The 24055-nt window shown below is 39.7% G+C and overlaps 1 protein-coding gene across 1 annotated transcript in view; it reads right to left on the bottom strand.

Moving 5' to 3' along the window:
• Positions 1–8393: 8393 nt before the first annotated feature.
• Positions 8394–24055, bottom strand: part of LOC124144549 (U-scoloptoxin(05)-Sm1a-like) — a 71860-nt gene continuing 56198 nt past the window's right edge. The window contains exons 2-3 of the mRNA XM_046514005.2: positions 19788–19925; positions 8394–10232 (exon numbers count right to left, since the gene is read on the bottom strand). Coding sequence (XP_046369961.2) covers positions 10021–10232; positions 19788–19925 — 350 coding nt within the window. The 3' untranslated portion in view covers positions 8394–10020. The remainder of the gene's footprint in view (positions 10233–19787; positions 19926–24055) is intronic.

The following is a 24055-nucleotide window of genomic DNA, read 5'->3' on the forward strand; positions in this document are numbered from 1 at the left end:
GCACAGCTCGAGGTTACCATCCTGCAGGTGTGGCGTCACATCCCCATGAACACTATCAACCGTCTTATTCACTCCATGCACAGACGGTGTGTCGCGCTTGTGAATGCAAATGGGGGCCATACCAGGTATTGAGGTGTACCCATACTTCAGTTGACTTCAGCATGGTCACGTGGTGTTGTGTTGATGGATACAGAAGATGTCTGATGTCCAGAGAACTGACTCTTTCTTATTGCTAATGAATTGTGTTGTATCCATCATTATTATGTTTATAACAGCTGAAACAAAATACATCATGTTTCCTATACCTTCTTGATTCGCGTTTCTTTTGGTGTTCAGTATATATTTTATTAATTTTATTCGATATTGTTTACATTAATTTCGGCGAAATCGTATGTGAAGTGATCAGTAGATCGCACAACTCACCGTTACTTACAGCAACCACGGTCAGATTGCAGGTTGTAACGAACTTTAGTTGCCAGTGAATGGATACATATATTATAAATGCCATACTTAGACACTTCAAAAAACATATTTGTGTCAACTTGACTATTGTATGACAACATAACGTTTTCGCAATCGAAATACATGTTGTGCTGGAATTCTCTACGGTGACTGGTCAAATTGTACAATACGTAAAAATAGTCTGCAATAGCAATCACCTGTACCAAACTGTTACGCTTATGCTTCTTATAATTTTAAATATATATAAAGTTGCATATAAAGTAACACGATATTGAAATACATTATTCCTGATAAAACAATAATTTCAGTTACAAATTCTTCCGACCATTGCATCCAAATTCCTTGAAGTTGTATCACTGGGTACTTTTTAACTGAATCACCGGTAGATCACCGGAGAAAACGTGTGTACAACTGGTTGCTATTTCCGGCTTAGTTTACGAGACAATACACACGATAATCTTAATCTTTGCATATAAAACAATGCCTTGGAGAGCAGGAAATAGAATGTTAATGGTAAATCATCGTGTCTGGTGATGTTTTATATCAAATTTCATATTTTTATTGACCAGGTTTGTAATACCTGTTTATTCACCTGAATTCGCTGAAGGGATACGATCTTGTGTTTTTTTAAAAGGGCATAACACTCGATAAATATGTTTCTTACACTCTGAATCATAAACAATATTATTCTTATCCTTTTTCAAACCCTGAAGCGTACATCGTACATCATGTTAGGTAGGCAGAACATGTACTATTGTGTTGGACATCTACCACCTACGACTCCACCTCCGTTAAGAGAGGGTATCACTGCCCCCTGACAATGATGACATTCTAATTTTTCTGAAAAAGAACCTGAAGTTGAACTTTTCACACTGCGAAGTGTACTGATTATTTTCTGGTGTTTGAACTTTGAAGTTTCCTGCTGTTTTGAAATTTGACATGTTTTGACGGAGGGTAAGAGAAAGTTCCACTTTGAAGCTTGACAAGTAGTCTTGTTATTATAAAATAATTTTGACTGTTCCTGACATGCTTGAAGCCTTGAAAAATTTAATATATGCTTGAGTACTGGAGTACTCTTTTTTATCGTTGCATATCGAGATACGTATCGTATCGTGACCAGAATATCGAGATACGTATCGTATCGTGACCTTCCTGTATCGTTGCAGCCCTAATTATAACTGTATTACATTGTTTCTGTTGAGATTCAGTAGAAGTTGCATTGCATTTGGACAATGCTTAGCTGCCAGGAGAGTACTACTATTTAACGTAAGCAGTGGTGAGGAAATTATTATATTTAGATGCTCGAATTATCTGTTAACTTTCGGAATAGTATGGATGGAAGTCAAGCGTTGTAGAAATATTCTGTTATCTTCAAGTGACACGTCTGGCACTGGTTGCGGGAATCGACACGTAACACAAGAGAAAATGTCCCTTGAGCATAAAATGAGGAATATAACGTTAGATCACGATCGGTAAGGCTGTATGCATAAAACTAAGATCAGACTGTATTTTATCCGAGCCACAGGTCATCAAAGAGGTCATCGCTATAGTCCTACATCCATCACTCCAGTGTCACCGGGACCGTTGGCAACGTGGTATTCAATACGGCGTGGAGTAGGGGATTGACAGCTCGATCGATGTGGAGGACGACCCGTTGAGGAGTCTTTAAGTAAGCGCATTTCCGAAAGCGTATTTACAACATTGATTCAAGTTGTGCTTAACATTTATCAGCGAGCATCCTTAAAAAGCTTGTAAACTGTAGATCCATTTTGAAAATTTGTATTTCGCTAATGATTTCACCAACGAGAATGTCAGATGTAATGGCTTATTTATATATTCTACTGCAGTCGTTTCGTTCTTATGAATGAACGAAAGCTTATTCTTTTTTTCACTTTTGTGTTTTTGACTTGACACAAACTATGCAAGTGACTGACTGACTGTCTGACTGACTTAGGTCATATGCAATATTTATTCTCATTAAAATCAGATCTGAGTTCTCGCTACCGCTAAATAAAGATCTGAGGACATCCAATTAGGGGTCACGTCAGAACGACCTTTCATCCGACCAATCAGAGCATCGCTTACCAGATTATGAAAGTGACAGTCGGAATGTGATTTCTAATCATGGAACCTCGAAAACTTTAACTCCGAACGATAGTTACGGGATTAACCACTGAATCCACACAATCTGGACCATGTATTAGCCAGAATGTTCTTTTGTTCAGGTTTCAAATTTATAATCGAGAATTTGTCAAAATATGTTTCGAAGCGTAATCGCCAATTTGAAATTAGTGCCGTAAAGCGCGAGAAAGCTGCCTTCTGATTGGTCATTCCATTGGTCGGCCAAAGTTCGCGCAAGGTCGGTCTGACGTGACCCGTAATGGGATGTCCTCAGATCTTTGTTTAGCGGTAGATCTGAATAGGCAACGGTTTTAATTGCTTCGCAGTATTTCAGAATTTCTCGTTGAATCTGATTAAATTTTTATCTTAATTCATTATACTTTGTAAATATTTTGTTAAGAAATCAAAGTTATGGCGTTTCCTGGATTGTCCTATTTTCCTTTAAATCTGAACATAATATTTTGCTTTGAAATTTCCTTAAAAAGGTAAAATTGTACTGAGTCGAAACATGCTTTGAAATGTCCACAAATCGCAAACGATATTCATGCACTCAAATTGTAACTTGAAGAAGTTCCATAATTATAGGTCACAAAACGTTCATCACACAAAAATAGGCAGCACAATTATTTCACAATGTCAGTTTTATCAACGCAAGCTGCAAATTATTACCGTTAAAAAGAAATACACCCAAATACACAAGTGGGCTATAAATACACTGTACAATACAGTCAAATGGATTACTGGGACCCGTGAAGATCCGGGTTAGAATAGGTCTTCAGCATCACATGCTTGTCCTGAGAGGCGACTGTGCTTGTCCTGAGAGGCGACTAACGGGATCCAGTGGTCGGGATCTCTGACTTGATTCATGCAAGTGACTGTATCCCAATTGCTTGGCTCGATGCTCGTGATGTCAATCACTGGATTGTCATGTCCAGACTCGATTATTACCAGACCGCCGTCATATAGCTGGAATATTGTTGTGTGCGGCGATAAACAACAAACAAACAAACGAATTACTGGCTTATGTTATTCTGCTGTTAGTTGTAGGGGTTGTTTGTACGCTGTTCTTCATCATGAGTTTTACGAATCACGCACGTGCATCAACTTACAAATCATTTGTATCCAGCGAATGAGTGAGTGGGTTGTGTTAAACACAGCTTTCAATAATGTTTCAATCGTTATACGCCGTGTCAGCTAAATGCCGCAGGAAAGCTCAAAGTGATGCATGTCGTAGATGTTTATACTTCCTTAAAGCGAAACCCGAAAACGGGTACGAGTAAGGTACAGCCATAAGGGAGATAATCAGGTCGATCCGCGGAACGTGACACGACTAAGGGACGCAACTTCGAATTGCTGTACTCAATTAAACCGTGCCGAATCTAACGTCCTACGATCGCAACCCCTCCCCGACCCCCCCCCCCCCCCCCCCTATAATATATATAATATAATATAATAATATGAAATTGCCGATTCCCTCTTCAATCGTATCAAACGTAATAAATACAATATGTATTCCTTATAAATTGTAATCTACGCAATTTCGGTAAACCCCGGTCGTCAATGTCACGAAGGCTGTCATATAATAGTATGTCTGTGATCACTCTATAATCCCCATGTTGATTACTGATGGCATGATACGGGATGCTGACGCTATTTATCGTTAGTGTTGTACAGGGGAAGCAATCGACGGATCCAGGCAACACAGTGAGGCCCCTTGTTCAATAGAACACCAGAACATTGGGCACCAGAATATAGATCAATCAAGATCAATAATATGTACAAATCCCCAGGGTAAGGACATATCTAAATATCGGGCAGACAACATTGGTGTTTCTTAAAAACGAGCATATTAATATTAGTTCATATGAATTTCAATAACGCACTCAGCACGTCAATATTCCTGATTACTATACAACAGACATTGTATCTCAATGCTTAGTAATGTGTCACTATAACAGGCAACAGAAAACATTGATGTGTTTCGATACCACGCAAAAGAAACTTAGTGTATTTAAATACCTGGTAATACAACATTGGTGTATCACAATATCTGGCCACAGAACATTAATGTAATTTTATGTTACCTGGCAACATAAAATTGGTCTATTTCCACACCAACAAAACATTGGTATTTTTCAATACCAGGCAACATGACACTGATGTGTCGCAATGCCTGGTTAAAAAGGTGAGGTGTGGTGAAATGGGGTTTAACGTTGCGTCTAAGATTATTGCACTGATATAGCGACATGCACGTGTGTGTGGCTGTTTGTACTAGTCCGGACTGATGCCGATTTATAGTGCTAGCCCACTGAGAAACCATGCCGTAGTTTAACATGAATACCCCACTTAGACACAGTATACTGACTCCGAGCCGACTCGTCCTTGTTTCAGCCCCATCATGCCGAGCAACAGACAGGGTAACAACAAATACAGTAAACTACGGTTATAACGAACACGCATATAACGGACTGACCGATATAACGAACTTATTTTTCAGTCCCGACCATTTGTTGTATAAATGTCGTATATATGCTTTTAACGAACTACGGTTATTACGAACTAAAATTAGTGGTCCCTTCGAGTTCGTTATAACCGTAGTTTACTGTACCATCGTTTAACGTAATTTGGTATGACGCTCCGGGCATCGTACCTCGGACTTTCCGCTATCTGGGAAAGAAGCTTAAAGAACATTGATGTGCCTCAAATTGGGCCACAGAACAGTGATGTGTCTCATTACCAGAACATTGGTGTATCTGAATCTCGCGTCACAGATTCTTTACATACGTCGTTCTTGGTAAAGGGCTTCGATGTGCAATGTTGCGTTTAGGTTCAGGTCATCTTGATTTCGAATCCTAGATTCCATGTGATGTTGATCGTTGGTTTGTGAGCACCATACCATTGGTCGTTCGTTTCACCCATGTCATTACTTCTACAACTAGAGTCACTTAGGGCGCCCCTCCCACATTCCGCATATCTACGTGATATAACTGAAACACAACGCAATTAAGTCCACGTGCGCGTACAACATGAGCATTATTAGATCCTCCCCGCCGTGACATAACAAGTACTGTTAAAAGCCGCGTTAAACCTGCCCCAAAGTCACCCATTCTCCATTTGAACCTCCAAAGCTTGACAAGTGTTGACAGCATACATGTACAAGGCCGCACAACCCTTCCGAATACATTCACAAACTTGGACCCTTTCGAGACAAAGAATATTTTTCAACAAATTTTGTTTTTGACCAGGCGACTTTTGAAAAGTGTTTGCCATCCATAAAGCATTATTAGATTCCACATTCATCTTGCATTTATTTCTAGTATCCAAAAGAGGAATTAATTATTCCCGGATGGAATTGCCTTCGCAGAAAAAATCCAAAACACAAAATGGTTGGTCTGTAAATGCACATGAAAGTAGAAAATGAATGTCATGTGAGGTTTAAAAAAATCACCATGAATCACCATGAATCAACCAGACACTTGACATTTCATTATCGCCAAGGGTGTTCGTTTCATAGCATGCCAAATTGTCAATTATTACAATTTTAAACAAAACAGTTCATGGAAGTCATAGACGCAACGGGAGAAAGATTTTTTGTTGTTGTAAATTCTACCATTGATGTGAAAATGTCAATCACTCAAACATGTATAACATTTCTGAATGTCATATATTAAACAACGAATTACATTTTGATCGGTAGAGCGCCTGTCTTCAGTTATTGATAACTGCTTAAAGAGGCTAGGGAAAGAACAGTTCGAACTTATGGTTTGAAGAAGCGAGTCTTTAGTCGAGTCTTCAAGTAAGAAAGATTTTGAATACATCGGAGATGATCTGAATGTTTGTTCCATAGTACTGGTCCAGCTTTGGCAAAGGCTCGATCCCTAAATGTGCTGGTGCGTGTTTTGACACCGACAACATATGCTGGCTACCTGATTTTAGAGATCGGGATGGAATGCTCTGTTATGAGCTCTCTGATGGATGTGGGTGCCAGTCCATGTTGTGCCTTGAATACGAGAACCAGAATCTTGAACTGGATTCCGTGTGTGAGTGGCAGCCAATGAAGTGACTTAGGCACAGGACCGCCTCCGTGGTCTGGTGGAAAGAGCATCCGCCTGGAAAGCGGAAGGACGGTGGTTCGATCCCCGGCTCCTTCCTACCAAAATACTTTAACAGACGGCACTTGTTATTACCCTGCATAGAGTTCGGCATTAAGAGGGTAAAAAAGGACTGGTTGGCTCCTAGTGAGTATATTGTGTCTGAGTGGGGGTGTCCGTGTTAAACTGCGGCATGGTATATGAGCTAGCACCGTAAGGCCGATGTAGTAGGCTCAAAAGAGTGCCCCTAAATTTGACTCTAGAGTCATATTGGCCTAGCCTAGGCTCAAATGACTCTAGAGTTGTCTGAGCCTGGTGAGTCATTTGAGACTCATACACCGGCATAAGTTCGGACAAATACAAGCAATTTTTTTGCTTGTTTCCAGAGCGGGAATGCAAAACTTGAGACAGACGTATGATGGATTATATGGTGTTTTATTTATATATCTAACACGATAGATTCTTTTGCTCGGCTAGATATGGACAAGAACAATACACACAAAATATAGCTGGCCTAAGAAATGGCACAGAGTGTCATTTAGTCAGCCTCGATTAACCCACATAGTTCTTGAGAAATCAGACGCGGGGTCTATAGTTGTAAACGCAGCAAACGTAATTAAGAAAGGATCTTAAGGCTGTCTGAAGCTTCTATTTGCAATTCTTCTTTTTTCGAGAATGACGCAAATGTTACACTTCAAAACCATCATCGAAGTCTAACGATCTCACATTTGTGTCCTTTTCTGTTTGACCTCTTGCATCAACTGTGTGAATTGCTGTGTGGATATCGAATCCAATACCCAATACCCTTGCTCACGGGTTTTACAAACGTCATCAACGTCTACAACCAAAACTGACTCAATTTTTTCCCCGATCATTTTTATGCGTAAGGGAAAAGTTATTTGGGTGTTTCACGCAATCCTCCTGTGCAGGGTCAAGAACTGACGTCATGGATTCAAAGGGACATAACTCTTACCTCTTGGTTGTTTATTGATCAGCAGCTTGTGAGCTGACTTCGAGTTTTGGTCGGAAAGATAGTTGCCAAGTGGCGATGAGGTAGCCTAGTTGTTAAAGGCTTTGCTCTTCAAGTGAGTGAGTGAGTGAGTGAATATGGTTTTACGCCGCTTTTAGCAATATTCCAGCAATATGACGGCGGGGGACACCAGAAATGGTGCTCTTCAAGATCACATCTGGGTTGCGTATATGGCAAGAAAATAATATTAATCTGAAGGCGAAAACTATCAAATATACTGTCGCTTTAAACCAATGATCTACATGGTCCATGGCATTTTGAACTGGCTTCACTATTTAAGCCAATGAACTGTACGTGAATGGATGAGCTGGGTTCAACTTTGCTTTGAACAGCATTTCTGCCATATAATTGAAGAGTACGCCAATAACGTTGGGTGTGGTGACGTGTGGTCTGTCTGTTCTGGCTCTATCCACTGTCTGTCCTGTCTTAAGGTATCGTGGTGATTGTTGCATGAGTGCAACCAATGTGTCTAGCAGCGGCATCATGACTGGTTCTATAAGGCAGTAGGGATCTTTACTATGCTAAAGATAAATGCCATTTTCACTCTTTCCTAAAATTCAGCAGTAAAGTTCAACGAATTGTTTTACTGTAATTGTCTACTTTATAACGCGTTCTATCCTCAGTTTCTTGTTCTGTGTTGCTATGTGGATAAAAATATTTTTATGCCAAAAATAGAGTACAAAACCCAGTTTGTAAAAAGGAACGGTTTATTGAAAGACATGCTGGTATGATTACAATACAAAAGTAATACATACGATAGAAAAAATGGCGGCGATGACTGAGAGGTGACAACAGAAAATACCATATATTGTATATTCCCAGTTCTTTTCAGGTGAACAATTGATTTGCCTTTACGTGTGTTTGTAACTGGTGCCACCTGTGGGCAGGATTCGAACACCTTTTTCGAGAACACCTGGTGACATCCCTACGTGACAGTGATTCAAAAACACATGCTTATGATATAGTCGAAATAATATAATGGACTTTTAGTGGAGATTTTTTATGACAAGGCAAAATATTTTTGTCGCTCTGTATTTGGTGACAATGGAAGTCTGCAGAGTCTAATTTTCATCGTATTCTGTTCTCACGGTCTCATGCCCACGAATTTTGTGATACGTCTTATTGCCAATGATATCCTGTAAATATGTTTAGTAGCAGGCATTCTAAGTTGTTAAAACTTATTCTCAATAGCTTCTTTGCAAGGCGTTAAGAAGTTGGAGTACTAACTAAGGATAACATACATTTATATGTGGATGAACAATTGTATGGCTAACAGTTCCAAAGTGGCGGAGGTTGATCGCTCGCAAAAGGGTGCAGATTGTCGACGCTGGGGGGGGGGGGGGGGGGGGGGGGGGTGTATACGTGTTCGGGATGATGTGGTTCAGTGGTAAGGTCTTGTTTGGTTGAAACGTATGTGATCAGCCTCCCCTACTTTGGTACTGGTAGCCACAAAATCGAGAGGCTCTAAAAGAAACAGTCCAACACTGATGTTGTTTTCAAGAGAAGTAACCTCATTCAAAACACCATCAAAGCCACCGGAAAACCACCATCCAGCCAACAGCTACAAACATCGAGAACAGTGTACAACATTCCGTGTAATTTTGGACATGTTCATATTGGCGAAACACCAAGGCCCCTCCAAAACCGAAACAAAGAACATCGATGCTCAGTTTCCATAATTGACTCTCAGTCAGCTTTATCAGATCAGACACAGTATACTGACTCCGAGCCGACCAGTCGTTGTTGTATTCCCTTATTGATGAGCGCCAGGCAAGGTAACAACAAGTACCATTTTAAAGTCTTTTGGCATGACGCGGCAGGTCATAGAACACCGGACCTTCCGTTCTCCGGGTGGGCGCGCTACCACTAGACACCTACATCAAAACACTCCTACCATTAGTCGTGATCAAGGCTATTACATACATTGGCTTACCATTAACTCATCAAAGACTACAATCAGTGATAATCCCTTTGCTTACACTACTGGCTTCGTCTGTTAGCATTTTTACCTTAAACCTACCGCACTGCTTACATCACAGACTTCCCCACTCTAATGTAACTACACCCCAATCTATTCAACTGTCGAAACATTACCTCATACTTGTATATATGCTTGTCAACCTCATTCTGTACTTGCTTAATGACGGTGTTAGAACCTACACCGAAACATCGTTCCTGATTGTAATAAAGAAGTTGTTCATCCATATATCTTAAATTCACTTACACCCAATCCTTTTCGCTTGTGAATGAAATATGTTAAATCAAATAACAATTACAAAACCCAGTTTGTATAAAAAGAACATTTTACTGGTATGATCATAATACAAATGCAATAGAAATAGAAAATATGGCGGCGGTGGCTGCAAAGGTGACAACAGAGAGTCTGGGCGACAGAGAGGAGTGGGCAGAGTTGCAGCCGTCGTAGTTGCAGGTAACGTAGCAGACGTTGACAACCTCCTCTTCAACTTGCCCCTCCTGACAGGTCTGTTTATAGTCCGTCACACTGCAACTACGGATGACAAATTGTCCTGAAAGAGAAGAAGAGTGAGTGAATCTTTTGTTTCGCTGAAGTTCTTGCGGCAAGGGAACCTGTAGCGTAAGGGAAAGAAACACACTGAGTATTGGGGAACTGTTCTGTCCCGTAAAACTCAACTGGAGACCGACGCCAAAGTTACAGAGTCTGTAGGAGCCTATGTCCCACGGGAAGACAAGCATGGGGTTCTGGTGGCTATTTTTGCCTTGTTTCCCACGGGAGGACAAACGAGGGGTTCTACGGACCTATTCCTCCCTGGTTTCCCACGGGAAGACAAGCAAATGGTTCTGGGGACCTATTCCTCACTGTATAATGTCAAAAGGGAGACACGCATGGGGAACAGATGACCTATATTCTGCCCCTGAAAGTGAACGTGACGAAACACGCATACATCATGCGTAAGTCATATTGTGTAATCATTTGTTAGGGGTATCAAGATACACTTGTGTCAAGATACCATTTATCTGTATCTGAAATATTGCTGAGTGTGGCGTTAAACAACAAACAAACACGCGTTCATTGAATTGATGGCATTTCAAAAACCCTTGCCAATAACCTTTGTACGTGATTCATCAATCACAATGAAGGATACGTGCATGTTCTGTGCAAAGCAATTATGCACCATCCGTTGTATTTTTCCATTTATCCCTAAATTTATGTATCTTTTGCAAATATCTACATATGAGGTGAGGACAAACGTTCCATCCACTGGACCACAGAGGCGGTAATCTATATATGACCTTGAACTCATTTTGATAAATGATAGATTATATGCGATACCACAAATAGCTGCTAAAGTGTTGCAAGTATTGTGTCATGTCATGTCATGTCATGTCATGTCAAAGAAGCAGAGGAAGCAGTTGAAAGGGTTATCAGACAACTCTTGCTTCCGGAAGAATTGTAAATTTCAACAATTCATTAAGAGTTCGGCACTTTGTAAAGGAAATCAAACAGTAAATAATATAGTATACAATTTGTAAAATCGGCTATTTCATGTGGAAGTATATAATACTCGGTGAGCCTGTGTCGGCTCACACACAGGCTACATCACACCATATCAGCCCTCGCGATTGGTTGATAACTTATAATGTTAAAAATCAAGGCTGAAACATGATCTCTGCGGCCCGGCAGCCTGACAGGTATTGTCAATTGAACTGCTGAGTATGCCACTAAGGAAAGTGACATTTAAGACGTATGTGACTGGACTCGACCTAAAGCAATTAAATGGTATTCCTACCCACGCTATGACGGGCACCTGAAACAGGAAAATCTGTTTTCGGAGCAAACCGAAACGTTTGACGGCGATTGAGGACCTTTCGCAAAGTGCATGTGTGTGCTTTCTGTTAAAATATTCTCGTGAATTGCTAGGTTACACAAACTGTATTTGTAGGCTGTATTTGTGGGCACATGTTGGTATTGATGTTATAGTTTTATACTTTTTTGTTTTATCCTGCCGAAGCGAACGTAACACGTCGATGTACAGTGTTGTGTCCATTAGCTGCCGGGAGCCGACAGGTGTGGGTCTGTACCATGATCCTTGACGTGTGAGCTCCATATCCGTGAATGAGTGGATGCAGTTTTACGCCACAGTCAGACAGCTATATTCCTTCTGTAGCAACGGCCTGTTATTAATTGGAATAGGTAAACTAGTTGTTGGTATCACGACCAGCGCTCCACGTGATTAAGTCAGGATGCCACTGTATCAACAAGGTTTAGTCTGTGGGATGCCCGTAAGGTACCCTAAGCGTATCGGCTAGTATCACCACACTGACATATTGCCCCAACTGATGCAGGTCTCAGACCTTTACCATTTTAGTGATGTATACACACATTGGTACATGTATGGTGATAACAAAGACTTATGCGAATCTGAGATTCGAACCCACGATTTCAAAACTACCGGGTTCAAGTGGTGAGGAGGGAGGAATGGCCTTGAGCTCAACACTGTCCATGGAAATAATTTAAGAAGCGATTATGATGTTATAATTATATGAATAAAACATAAACACCAAGAAAACCTTACGCTTGTTAGGTTCGATAGTATCAGGCCATATTCTCGAAACGTTATGTTCAGTTGTCGAAATATCAACTAAGATTAAAATTAGACCCTTCATTTTAAAATTAGTTTTTTTAAGAATATAGGATTAGTAGGAAGAGAAATCAAACGTAAATGTACTCGGTTTTTTTCTTTTTGGCATTTAAACAAAATGTTAATGGTAAAAATGTATAGAGTTTATGTGACAATACTGCCACACATCGTCGGAGAACAATAAACTTGAACAAAAATAAATTACAATTCGTGATTTTACATTCCTAAACGTGATTATCGTGAAAAGAAAAGGCTTAAACAGGAAATTATGCACATTCCTGAATTGTTATTTGGTCGATTCTTAAGCCAAGTAATAAATATTTAACGCAATAAAAGCACAACGATTTGGCCTTGCGATTAGAATTGAATATGTGGACACCCTACGCTTATTTTGATATAAGATGTTAATGCCTCATGGTCTTGGTGAATGAATCGTGGTGTTTCTTGCAATCTCTTCATCTTTTATTTGCTAAAGGTATTTAATTATGTGATTCGTTATCAAAGGGCCGTTTCATTCAAACGGGTGAGGTCCTGCAGAGAAATTAACTATTTCCTCTACGATTCTCGATTACAATAGATATTTAAATATAATAAAAATACTGTTACGAAGAAGGCTTGGTAATATTTTATATGAAAGAGTCAAATTTGGTCCTACAGCATATTGGAGCCGTTCACGTCGGCCAGTGGCCCAACATCATGTCGACAATCTTGGAATGTCTGCATAGGGCTTCTTACGACGCCACATCTTGAAATTAAAGTTGTCGACCAAGCAAGATTCAAGGATTGTAGAATTAACATACTTCCAGTATGTTTGTGGCACTTATTTTTCATTTTAAGATAGACTGCTTGTTCTGTGGTAACAGCTGAATTACCGACTGGAGAATACCTTAGCCACCCACACGCTTGATCGTTCTCCACCCCAAGTTTGCAATTAACAAACACTGATATCTAATGTATAGTTACACCAGACGGAAATTCCATATCAGTCCCCCAAGTCCTAACTTAATCCATTTTACTACTATGAAGCCTTGAATAGGAGTAGACGAGATGACATCCAGGAGTTCCGGGCAACGCTTCAGGAAATCGACTAGTGCAGCTCTCACGTTCCCACGGTAACTCAGGTTTCAAGCGATAGCATATTTCAATGATCTGAACAGGCCGTTCCCATCCCCGCTCCCGCTTGAGGTTATGCCACATTTCAGCGAGTCAATTCTTTATTGTAACTCCAAACATGATAGCCTTAGATCTGGCAGTAAGGTTTTGTTTGTGTGTTGTTTAACGCCGCACTCAGCAATATTCCAGCTTTATGACGGCGGTCTGTAAATAGTCTATACCAGACAATCCAGTGGTTGGCATCATGAGCATCGATCTACGCAATTGGGATACGATGATGGCAAGGATTCAATGGAAATAAGAAAAGGGGTTCAGGATAAAACACTATCGCCAGAAAGATTTTCATCTGACACATGCATCTCAACCTTGCACTTCAGTAGACTGTCTTTTGTCTTTTGCTTTCGTTGTAAATAATTCCTATTCTTGAGAGGTAACTGTTAGCGTTCTTCGCCACATGAAACCTGCTGTCCCGGAGCTTCGGTCTTTGGTAAAAGGTTCGTGTTCCCGCTTTCCCTCTTTGTACGTTCTTCGCTCGCTCTCATTGATAAGAGTATTCTTGCCAGGAATACAGTACATCATCACGACAAATGGGCTTGTCCATCGCTTTTGAAGTTTGTCACCAGATCAGAAAGAATGGATCGTTCTTTGTCGATTTCTGCTCTGATTTTCGGTATGCAAACCACACTTGGGGGAAGTGAACATCCACGCTGACCTGCGCCTCCTGACAATGCTGTTGCAGAGGGTTTTGTTGAAACGTTCTGTTAATCCTCCTGTTTCTGGTTGGTATGAAGATGATACCTTTTGAGTGATTCCTAACAGCTCATATAGTCCTTCATTATGTCCTTGGTCAGTTAACAGTTTCTCTGGCACATCAGAAAAAAACCATATTAATCTGATTAGAACATCAGCGACGGTTTCTACAGGTCTGTCTCCCACTGCTTCCGTTTCTGCCCATTTTGTCAGGTAACGGCAAAATGTATCGATTTCCTGGAAGCAAAAACAAATAACGTGGTAAGTAATGTTGTAATCTCTTACTCATTGCATTTAATGTGGCCCTGTCCATTTCCTTTGGCTGATATAACAAGAACACAATATCTTCTTTGAAATTCTATAAACATATTTATCTGGCCCTTTCCAATATTCATCAATCTAAACAAAGTCATATAGCTGGAATATTGCTGAGTGCGGCGACAAAACAACAAACCAACCAAATCTACATCACCAGGACACAATTACATTAATAGCTTTATATTTAGGAGTTCTTGATTAATGCTTTGGAACCAAAGTCCACCCTGTTGACATGACAGCACAAAACTAACAATTCAAAAGTTAATGAATATTTATGAACACTAATTAATTTTATTTCGTTATGTTTTTCGCAAAGTTTAACGAAGAAATATGCAATAGTTAATAGTATGAACTGAAAAGAAGCCACATCTGTACATGAGCCTAATTTAAACTGGAGAGAGTTTTACCCGTGAAAAAAATGTGCCCCGCCCCACAATTTCTCTACGGACATTCTACTCCTGTTTAAGCCATAAAGTTCTCATAACAGTTTCTTATTAAAAATGTCCTCATGCATGATACTTGATACCGTGGAAAAATAAATAAACCCATTGGATATTTGTTGAGAAATTTGAAAGTTTTTTTAGTTATGCTCCAAAAACGAACCCTACCCTAATAAGAACTTAAGATCAATTTCCTGACATAGAAACACCAAAAATAAGAATGTAACAAAATCCCCCAATAGCCAAATGCATCACTAGTCCTACCTATGTAAAACGTTTGGATGAACAGATTTGCATTTTGCCCCGAAATGAAACGGTACTGTCATTTTAAGGCACCAGTTCACGACTAGGACACTCTCCGTGGTCCAGTGGATAGGGCGCTCCCGGAGAACGCATGGTCGGTGGATCGAGCCTCTTACCGCGTCATTTTACTAAAATACGTAAACACATGGTACTTAATGTTTCACTGCCCAGAAGTTGACATTAAGGGGATAAAACAAGGACTGGTCGGCACGGAGTCAGTATTCAGTCTGAGTAGGGTATTCAGGTTAAACTGCGGCATGGTGTCTCAGTGGGCTAGCACTATGAAATCGGCATTAGTCAGGACAAGAACATACAAGCAGCCACACGCATATACACACGTGCACGCACGTCGCTATATAAGTGCAATAATCTTGAACGCGACGTTTTACCCCATTAAAACCCGGGAATCGCCCGGATATACTGTGTTTCACAGTACATTAGAAATCTTTATCATCAGTTTTTCTCCACACGCAATGCAGACATCGGCATTGTAGAACTGTTAGGTTGCTTTTTGAAATTACCCGTCTCGTGTTGTTGAGAGGTCCAATGAGATTGATGCCTATCTTGGAGAGTACGGTTACAGTGTCATTTAATTTGATTGGATGCTGCGGAGGTTTATCCTACACAGAGAGACAAATTTAGTTTTATGTTAATGAGAAAATCCATTGCAAAAGATTAAATATATTGGCATTTCCGAATTCTATAATTCTATAATCATGTCATTAAGGGCTGTTTTTCACCTCCCTGGTTTAATGCCATATTTTCCGCTGTAGGAAAGGTGGCATTATAACAAGGGATGACTGTTAACTGTAGGTAAAATAATAATTTGTATCTGGTAACTGACAATAAAATAAGGGTCAGGATTCAGCAGTACGGGTTAACGAGGACTCTCTGTATTGCACACTGTACGCCTCTTGGATGGAAGGACTGTAGAATTATTATTACAACAGAACATTTATATGCGTCGATTTGGTTACATTTGCCTCTAGTATGAACCTTTTAAGGAAGCGAGTTAATAATACGCTTATCAAACAGGCTGAAACATATGCTAATTACATGTATTTCCTTCTAAAGTGTTGAAATTATTTGAATATTTTTCTGCGACGCTCTGAATGTATGTAGAAAGATTACATAGTTTTGCAGCTACGGTCATAATTCCTACATTCATATCGCCTGTTTAGACAATACTGAGTATATAACAGCTCGAACAGATAACTAAACCCACCGATAACATTGTCTCACCCATATTTGTTAGAACCGTTTTTATTTTATATATTTAATTTCAGTTCACTACATAGCACTTTGAAACAATTTCAATGTTTGAATGTTAGTTGTAAACTGTACCATAGCCACCATACCATATAGGTTCAAGCATCACTATCCGTTTCAATTACCAACGTTTTAAGTCATACGTATTGTGGAGATTGATCACTGATGTGAGAATTTAATACCTGCTTCGTTTATTAATTATATGTCGTTGACCCGACTCAGCGTCCTCAAGCTAATGTAACGAAAAGGAAATCAGTTTTACTTACGTTTTCGTTTGCCCATATGACCTGCTGTTGGATGGACATGTAGCGACTTCAAGACCTTCTTCGTTTCGCCCTTTTTAACACTTTAACATTTCCATATGTCTCCTGTTTGTCGTAGAGGGCAACAGACATTGCAAGAAATTTGAGACAATTTTTTACTTTTCTATCTTTTCCAGTTGAGGATAAACAACTTCCCACAAGAAACAATTCTGAAAGATACTTGACTTATTCCAATGACGGGAATGAATGTGAACTGAGATATTTATATATGTGTCAAGATGCATACGTGATGGCGGCATCTTTTTAATGATGATCAAAAGCGCCAAATATCCTTTGACTGACATAAGTACACGAGGATATTTTGTCCGTTGCTTCTATATATTTCGTTTGAAAAGCCTGTTTTTTAGAAGTGTCACTATCAAAACGAATGATCAAAGCATGTCAACCAATTTTGTATTTCATGGTTATGCACGTGCAAACTGTGTTTTTCCAAAACGAACTTCAAATACGGGATATAAGATTAAAGCTACCCAGTTCATTGCAATAGTCGTGCTGATTCATTCAAGAATCAAATACAAGGGCATCGAAACATTCTTAGATTATTAAATCACTTTACCGCTTTTTCATATTGCCATACGTAAACTTACATCACATTCCCCCAAACCAAATAACAGTGTCATGTCACAATTTCAAGATTTTTTTCCAGAATATTTGTGAGAAATATTTGTTTTTCATCATATTCTACCCTCTGTAGGGTAATACAACATAAGGCTGGACACATACTTCATGAACAGAATCCTAAGCTTATTAAGCAAAGATGTGTTGACTACTGTTTATATTTATCATAAACGTGGCTAATGTGTGACACTGTATATATTTACTCTAGAAGCTCCACTCTGCGGGGAGGAGGTCCCTTTGCCGTAGAAGAGAATGGCCGAGGGTGCTCCTACTGCTGGGCCAAAGTACCATCCTGCAATGGGTGGGGCCATATCCAATGTACAGGAAATGAACCCTGATTACTTCTACTACGGGGGTCCAAATACTTTCTTACATTAAGTGCTAAGATAATGTTATTTCACTGTAGCGAAATATCGATTTCTACATTTTCGACAAAGAATGAAAAAAGACTAGTTGTTATAAACTGACGTCCAAAAGAAACTTTACCAGAGTTTGAAATCACTCTTGCTCAAAAACAACAAAACATACATGCATGAAGTAAAGTGTATTGAGAAGATCAATATATCAACATAATCAACACTGAAAATGACAATCCTACCGCGACCGAGACTGACGTCAGAGCCCCCCATAGTTGGGTGTGGTACAAAACTCGAGCTTTCAGAATCATGGACAATGGGCAGAGTACATAAACAATCGCTCACGTTCAATAACAAATCATTAGTAGCGTGTGTGACCACCAAATGCCTCAACACACGCAAAAACTCTTCGACGCACAGAAAAAGTCAGTCGTCTGATGAGGTCACGTGGGATTTGACGCCATTCTTCTTGGAGGGCCAAGATCAGTTCTTGCCGGTTGGCTGGAGAGTGTGGTCGTTGTCGAACATCCATCAAGTCCCAGAGGTGTTCTATGGGGGACATGTCGGGTGAGCGTGCAGGCCACGGAAGGACGTTGACGTTGTTAGCTGCGAGGAAGTTAGTGATAATTCTGGCTGTATGGGCTCTAGCGTTGTCATGCTGATAAATGACACCACGTGGCTGCTGTTGGAGAAATGGTAGGACAACTGGACGAAGAATGTTATCCATGTAACGCTGAGCTGTCAAGTTTCCGTCAACGATGACCAGCGGTGTCCTCTCCTGCCCACAGATCCCTCCCTACACCATGACACTCCCTCCACCATATGGTACGACCTCCTGCACGCAACACGCCGCCGTTCGTTCACCCCTTCGGCGGTAAACACGTTGTCTTCCATCAACCCTAAACATACAGAATCGACTTTCGTCAGTGAAGACAACCCTCTGCCAGTCACGTCGTTGCCAACGTCGTACAGTCCGGGCCCATCTCAATCGCAGAGGACGATGTTGCGCTGTCAATATCTGTCCTCTGTATGGTCTAAAAGCCCTGATTCCATGAGCCCTGAGTTTCCTGGCCACTGTCTGTCGACTAACCCTGTGACCGATAACGTCACTGTCAGGAAGCGATTTCGGAGGTGCAAGGTACGCGAGTACCGGTCATCATGGGGCGTGGTCACCCTGGGTCTGCCTGTTCTTGGCCTGTCAGCGGTCCGCCCTGTCTGTCTGTAACGTTGCATCAAGTTGGTAACGGCAACACGGGAGCAACCGAAGGTTCGTGCAATATGGGCGTGGGTGGCTCCCATCTGTACCATACCCAAGGCTCGTTCACGTTGTTCGACTGTGAGTCGTGGCATTTCTTTTTGTGTTTTTTTTATCACTGTGGATGTCTGACTTGCCGTTGCAATCGTTTTATACCCTTACCATATACCCTTACCAGCACGTGCATTTGCAGTTATCCGTGGTAATGGGTAATGGGTAATACATATAAATAAGCAGTAATGATTGTAGTGAATATTTGCCGAAAGACATTCCATTTAGCGTAAAAGGCGAAATAGGTGTAAAAATTATATAAATGGCTCACTGTAAATGAAAAGGCTCCTTAAAGAAATATTTTAAAAAGTTTTTATCTTGAATTGAAAGAAGTGGAAAATAAACCTTACAAAAATTCAAGAAAGATGTGCACTGACAAACCGAATTGGATTACGCTCATGATGATGCCAACCTGAAAAAACAGCGCACAGTGATACTTCTTTTCTGAGGTGATGCTTTTAACATTAATCTAGCACAGAACTGAAATAATGATATCCCATCGGATATAATGAAACGACATTTTTGACAGTAACACCTCTTCTGAGAAGTCCAAAGTCAACCGTTCCATCGCCTATCAGAAATTGATAGTCTCATCGTCAAATTTTCTTCTGTACTATTCTTGACACAATTTGTAAAATGAAAAGCAAAGCATTGGTTTTACATACCCAAATGAATTTTCCCTGAATATCTGACACAGTATTTGGCGTTTGAATTTTTGCCAACACATTCTGTAGGTCCCACATTGCCTGTCTCACACTCAGGGAATTTGAGGGACATACACTGTACACACTTCAAACTCCAAACTGAAAAACAAAACAAAAATAACTCAAATTATTCATGGTATCTTTTCCCGATGTAGATTATGATCACTATAGAATTACCACTTATAATATATTTACAGAATCGGGTATGCGTCGTATCTTTGGCGTTACAGGGATACGGCACCAAATGATGATGATGGGAACATTGGTACAAGTCAAAATAGGTAATTGCATCGGACCTAATTTTTGTCACTGATGCGTCAAGTCTGGAAAGTCGTACTCACAGTAAGGTGTTCTTACGACATTTTAACCATTCTTGTATAACATGTGCACTATTATTCACACAGAGCTCTGATAAACATGTACATGTATATACTGTTACATATATATCTGTGGCAACGTGTTGCTGTTATATACACAGCTTTGGTAACATATATACTGTTACATTGATATCTGTGACAACTTGTTGCTGTTATTTGTAGAGCTCTAATAACATGTATACTGTTACATACATATCTCTGAGATATAACGTGTTGCGGTTATATTGGCTTGTTATTCTGGCCCAGGGTCGATTATTTATAGGCCGTCATGATGAGGCTGGAATTCTACTGACATCAGCGTAAAACAACACACAAACAAATGCCATGAACAGCGACCTCTATTGTCAGCAGTTGTCCCTAGCGGATCAGATATTGTGTATCAGTGTATATTCCCTTCAGCGAGGCTTCTTGTTCGCTTGTGTGGTGAAATTAAAACTACAAATTAACCTTTTGTTTCACAAATTGATACTTTTGTACAGGGATGGAAATGATTCATGTAGTGTTTTCCAAGTAGATTAGAAAAAAATCAAATCACCTTTCGTCGGAGTCATTTGACCTTTACGTGTATGTCGCCAGAATCAGTGTTATGATCATTTTCATCTGCATCTGAATACAATAATAATAATAATAAAAATAATAAAAATAATAAAAATAATAATGAACCTGATCTTATCCTTTTTGATAAATCCATTGAAATCATTTTTATCATAGGATTTTCTGTCCCTTTTGACACTAATGTGATTGACAAGAATCAGGAGAAACGTGGCAAATATGAGGACCTCGCTTTCGAAATGTCACGCTTGCATCCCAAGTATCAAGTTGTCCGACTCCGAGTACCCAGGTTCGCTGCCAGGAATTCAGCCCGCCTGACAATCTGGGTAATGCAGAAGGCTGCATGCAGTGTTGGGGAGTATTCACATTCTCCGAAAAGTTCTGGGTGGGTTTGACTAGGCAGCGCTTCCTGGGAGAAGTCCCATTCGCTGTCTGGGCTGCGTGTAAAGAGGGCAAGGGCCCTGAGTTGACGATGAGTCGAACCAGCCTGACTATGCCAGGATCACCCAATGCTGCATTTTTTATATTTAATCTGTACATAATAATAATGATGGTGATGATATGACAATTATTTCTGAATTTTCAATTTGTCCACTTATGTCGAGCCAGGTCCATGATATGTGACGTACCCAGGTGAAATGATGAGTGCCTGGCTGCCTGTTAACATTCACAATGTCCCATAGTTTTTCTTGTGAGAGATTGTCAGCTTACCAGATCACAAGTATCAGCTCAATCCGTTGTTGGAACCATGCATATAAAATGACGTCATCGTCAATTATTTATGTAACATTTGTCAAGAATTTTCAGGGTCAAATTATTTTTTGGGATAAAATCCCAACAATCACTCCAGACCCCCACCCCCTTCCCCATTGCTAATTGGAATTACTGGAAATAATTATCCGGTAACCGAGTCATTAAAGGAGATGTCACTGTATGAACACCATTCCATCAGGTTTGACTCGATGCAATAAGACCCAAGCAGCCACTGCCAGGAATTATTACTGGAACTGGTATGTGACTATCATACGTCACAACGCAATCAAACGGCAGTCGTGAACCTTATATAACGCTTAAAGTCAATGAATACACCGACATGTGCTCCCTGTTCTTTTGATGGCGGAATACGCCGAGTTGACCTGGGGTAACACCATTTCATGATGTCGGTTAGCTTCTTGTCGCGACATTATCACTACATTTTCAGCCTAATTTGCGATCGATTCAGAAAAGGTTCTTATATAATACGTGTTGAATGTCATTGCTAGACCACTCATATTCTTAAATGATGTTGCCCAAAATATGAATACGGAAACCAATCACAAAATTCTACGTCAGTAGGCACAAAAGCGGTGCTAATATCAACATTGGAACCTATTCAGGCAGGGATAAATCTATTAATTTGTTCTGTATTCCCATTTGTAATAATAAGCCTTGTGGTACTTCGTTGTGGTGTGGCAATGAAGGGTATACTGATGCATGAGATTGTCTGTGGATTTATTCAATGCATATTCAAAAGACCCATGAAGATCCGGGTTAGAATATGTCTTCAGCAGCCCATTTGCAGAAATTGTTGTCGTAAGAGGCGACTAACGGGATCAGATTGTCAGGCTTGCTGATTTGGTTGATGCATGTCATCGTATCCCAATAGCGTGGATCGATACTCGTGATATCAATCACTAGCTTGTCTTGACTCAGTTATTTTCAAACCGCCGTCCTATAGCTGGAATATTGCTCAGGTTGGTGTTAAACAACAAACAAACAAAAACAGCATATTCCAAAGGTAGTTAACAAGTATCCTTTTTTGCAGGGTTGAAGTATACCAGGAGATGTATGTTATATTAATGTGATAGTATCTTCAGACATAAATCGGATGTTTTACCACGTGTCCTATATTAAGTTTGATTATGACGTCGTCAATACAAAGCCCATATATGAAGTGCAAGAAAGGGTCGAGAAAAGCGGAGTATCAATATCAGATCTGGGTAACGAGATGGGTATTTTCAGCTTCAACGGTTTCAAGTCAAAATGTACATCCTTTTGACAGAGTATGTAACTTAGTCAAACAACAGTCCATCAATATTCCCTGAATGTTCCAGCCACATTCCAACAATTTCTATCAATTATTTCAATGTCAGCAACATAACAACAATAATTGAGACCAATCAGCGCAGTCTCCCGGCGCGAAAACCAAACGGTTTAACTACCAGACTGCCCAATTACCCTACGTCCGGGTGACAATTACATACAATGAAACCCTCCTTATCGGGACAAATTTTCGGATCTGAAAAGCATTATGTTGAGGAATTTGTTTTGAGTCAAAAAACATTTCGGGGATAATTTCGGATTTTTTTGAAAATGTTCGATACCACATCCGGACACAAAATGGCAAATTATCGGTGCCGTAGAATAATGGCAGTTGTATATATGATAAGTTCCTACAAGAACTGCACTGACATTTCGAATATCCTGACTAAAGAGGGTTGCCTTGTAAACGGTTAAAGTCATAAAACAGAAAATAGGCCAGGAGTTTTAGAGCCTAAAGTGGGGGAACGCAAAAGAAATTGCAACAGAAACAAATCGTTTAATTTTGTTTCTAAGTAAGAAATACCTGAGTATTCACATACTGAAAGTCTTAAGATATCTTAGGTGGGGAACATGATCAAAATTAAGGTTAAATATGAACATACCAATATTTAAAAAAAACCCCATTAAATGGTGTTTTTTTATATTTTTTAAAGAAATATCTGGAAACTTTATATTTTTAAGCAATATATCTGGTGAAAGGTTATAGGTTTATCTTTATATTGATATAAATCTGAAAATGTTACTTTAAACTTAGATGGATATAGAACTTTTCCAAAAAATATTATTTTAGCACGTTTTCTTGATGAATAATAAGAGAAAATAGTACTTTTTTTCTTGATAACATGTGCTTGGTAAAACTAATCATTTTCTTACTTAAGAAAAAAATTATTTTAGGTATTGTCTCATGCCTTGAGGAGATCATACTGCACAACAAAGAGTCTCCAGGAAAAGAACTGATGAGAGTTATCCCCCTTTGGATCATTTCAACAGGACTGGATATTGTTTTTGTGCACTGCAACGGTCTTCCAGACATTTTTCACTGATAAGAGAGGTAAGTACATGCATTCATAGATGTTTTTGGCCCATCTGTAATTGTAAAAGTTAATTAAAAATCAAATATTTATATATCTAGCCCTTAGCAAGCACTAATTTCAAGAACTGCAGTATCACTAGACATATATGTAGCATTATTAATGGGAGACTTATAACCTTTTAAAT

Source organism: Haliotis rufescens, unplaced genomic scaffold, assembly GCF_023055435.1.
Source record: "Haliotis rufescens isolate VD_foot unplaced genomic scaffold, xgHalRufe1.0.p SCAF_11, whole genome shotgun sequence".
Taxonomy (NCBI): domain Eukaryota; kingdom Metazoa; phylum Mollusca; class Gastropoda; order Lepetellida; family Haliotidae; genus Haliotis; species Haliotis rufescens.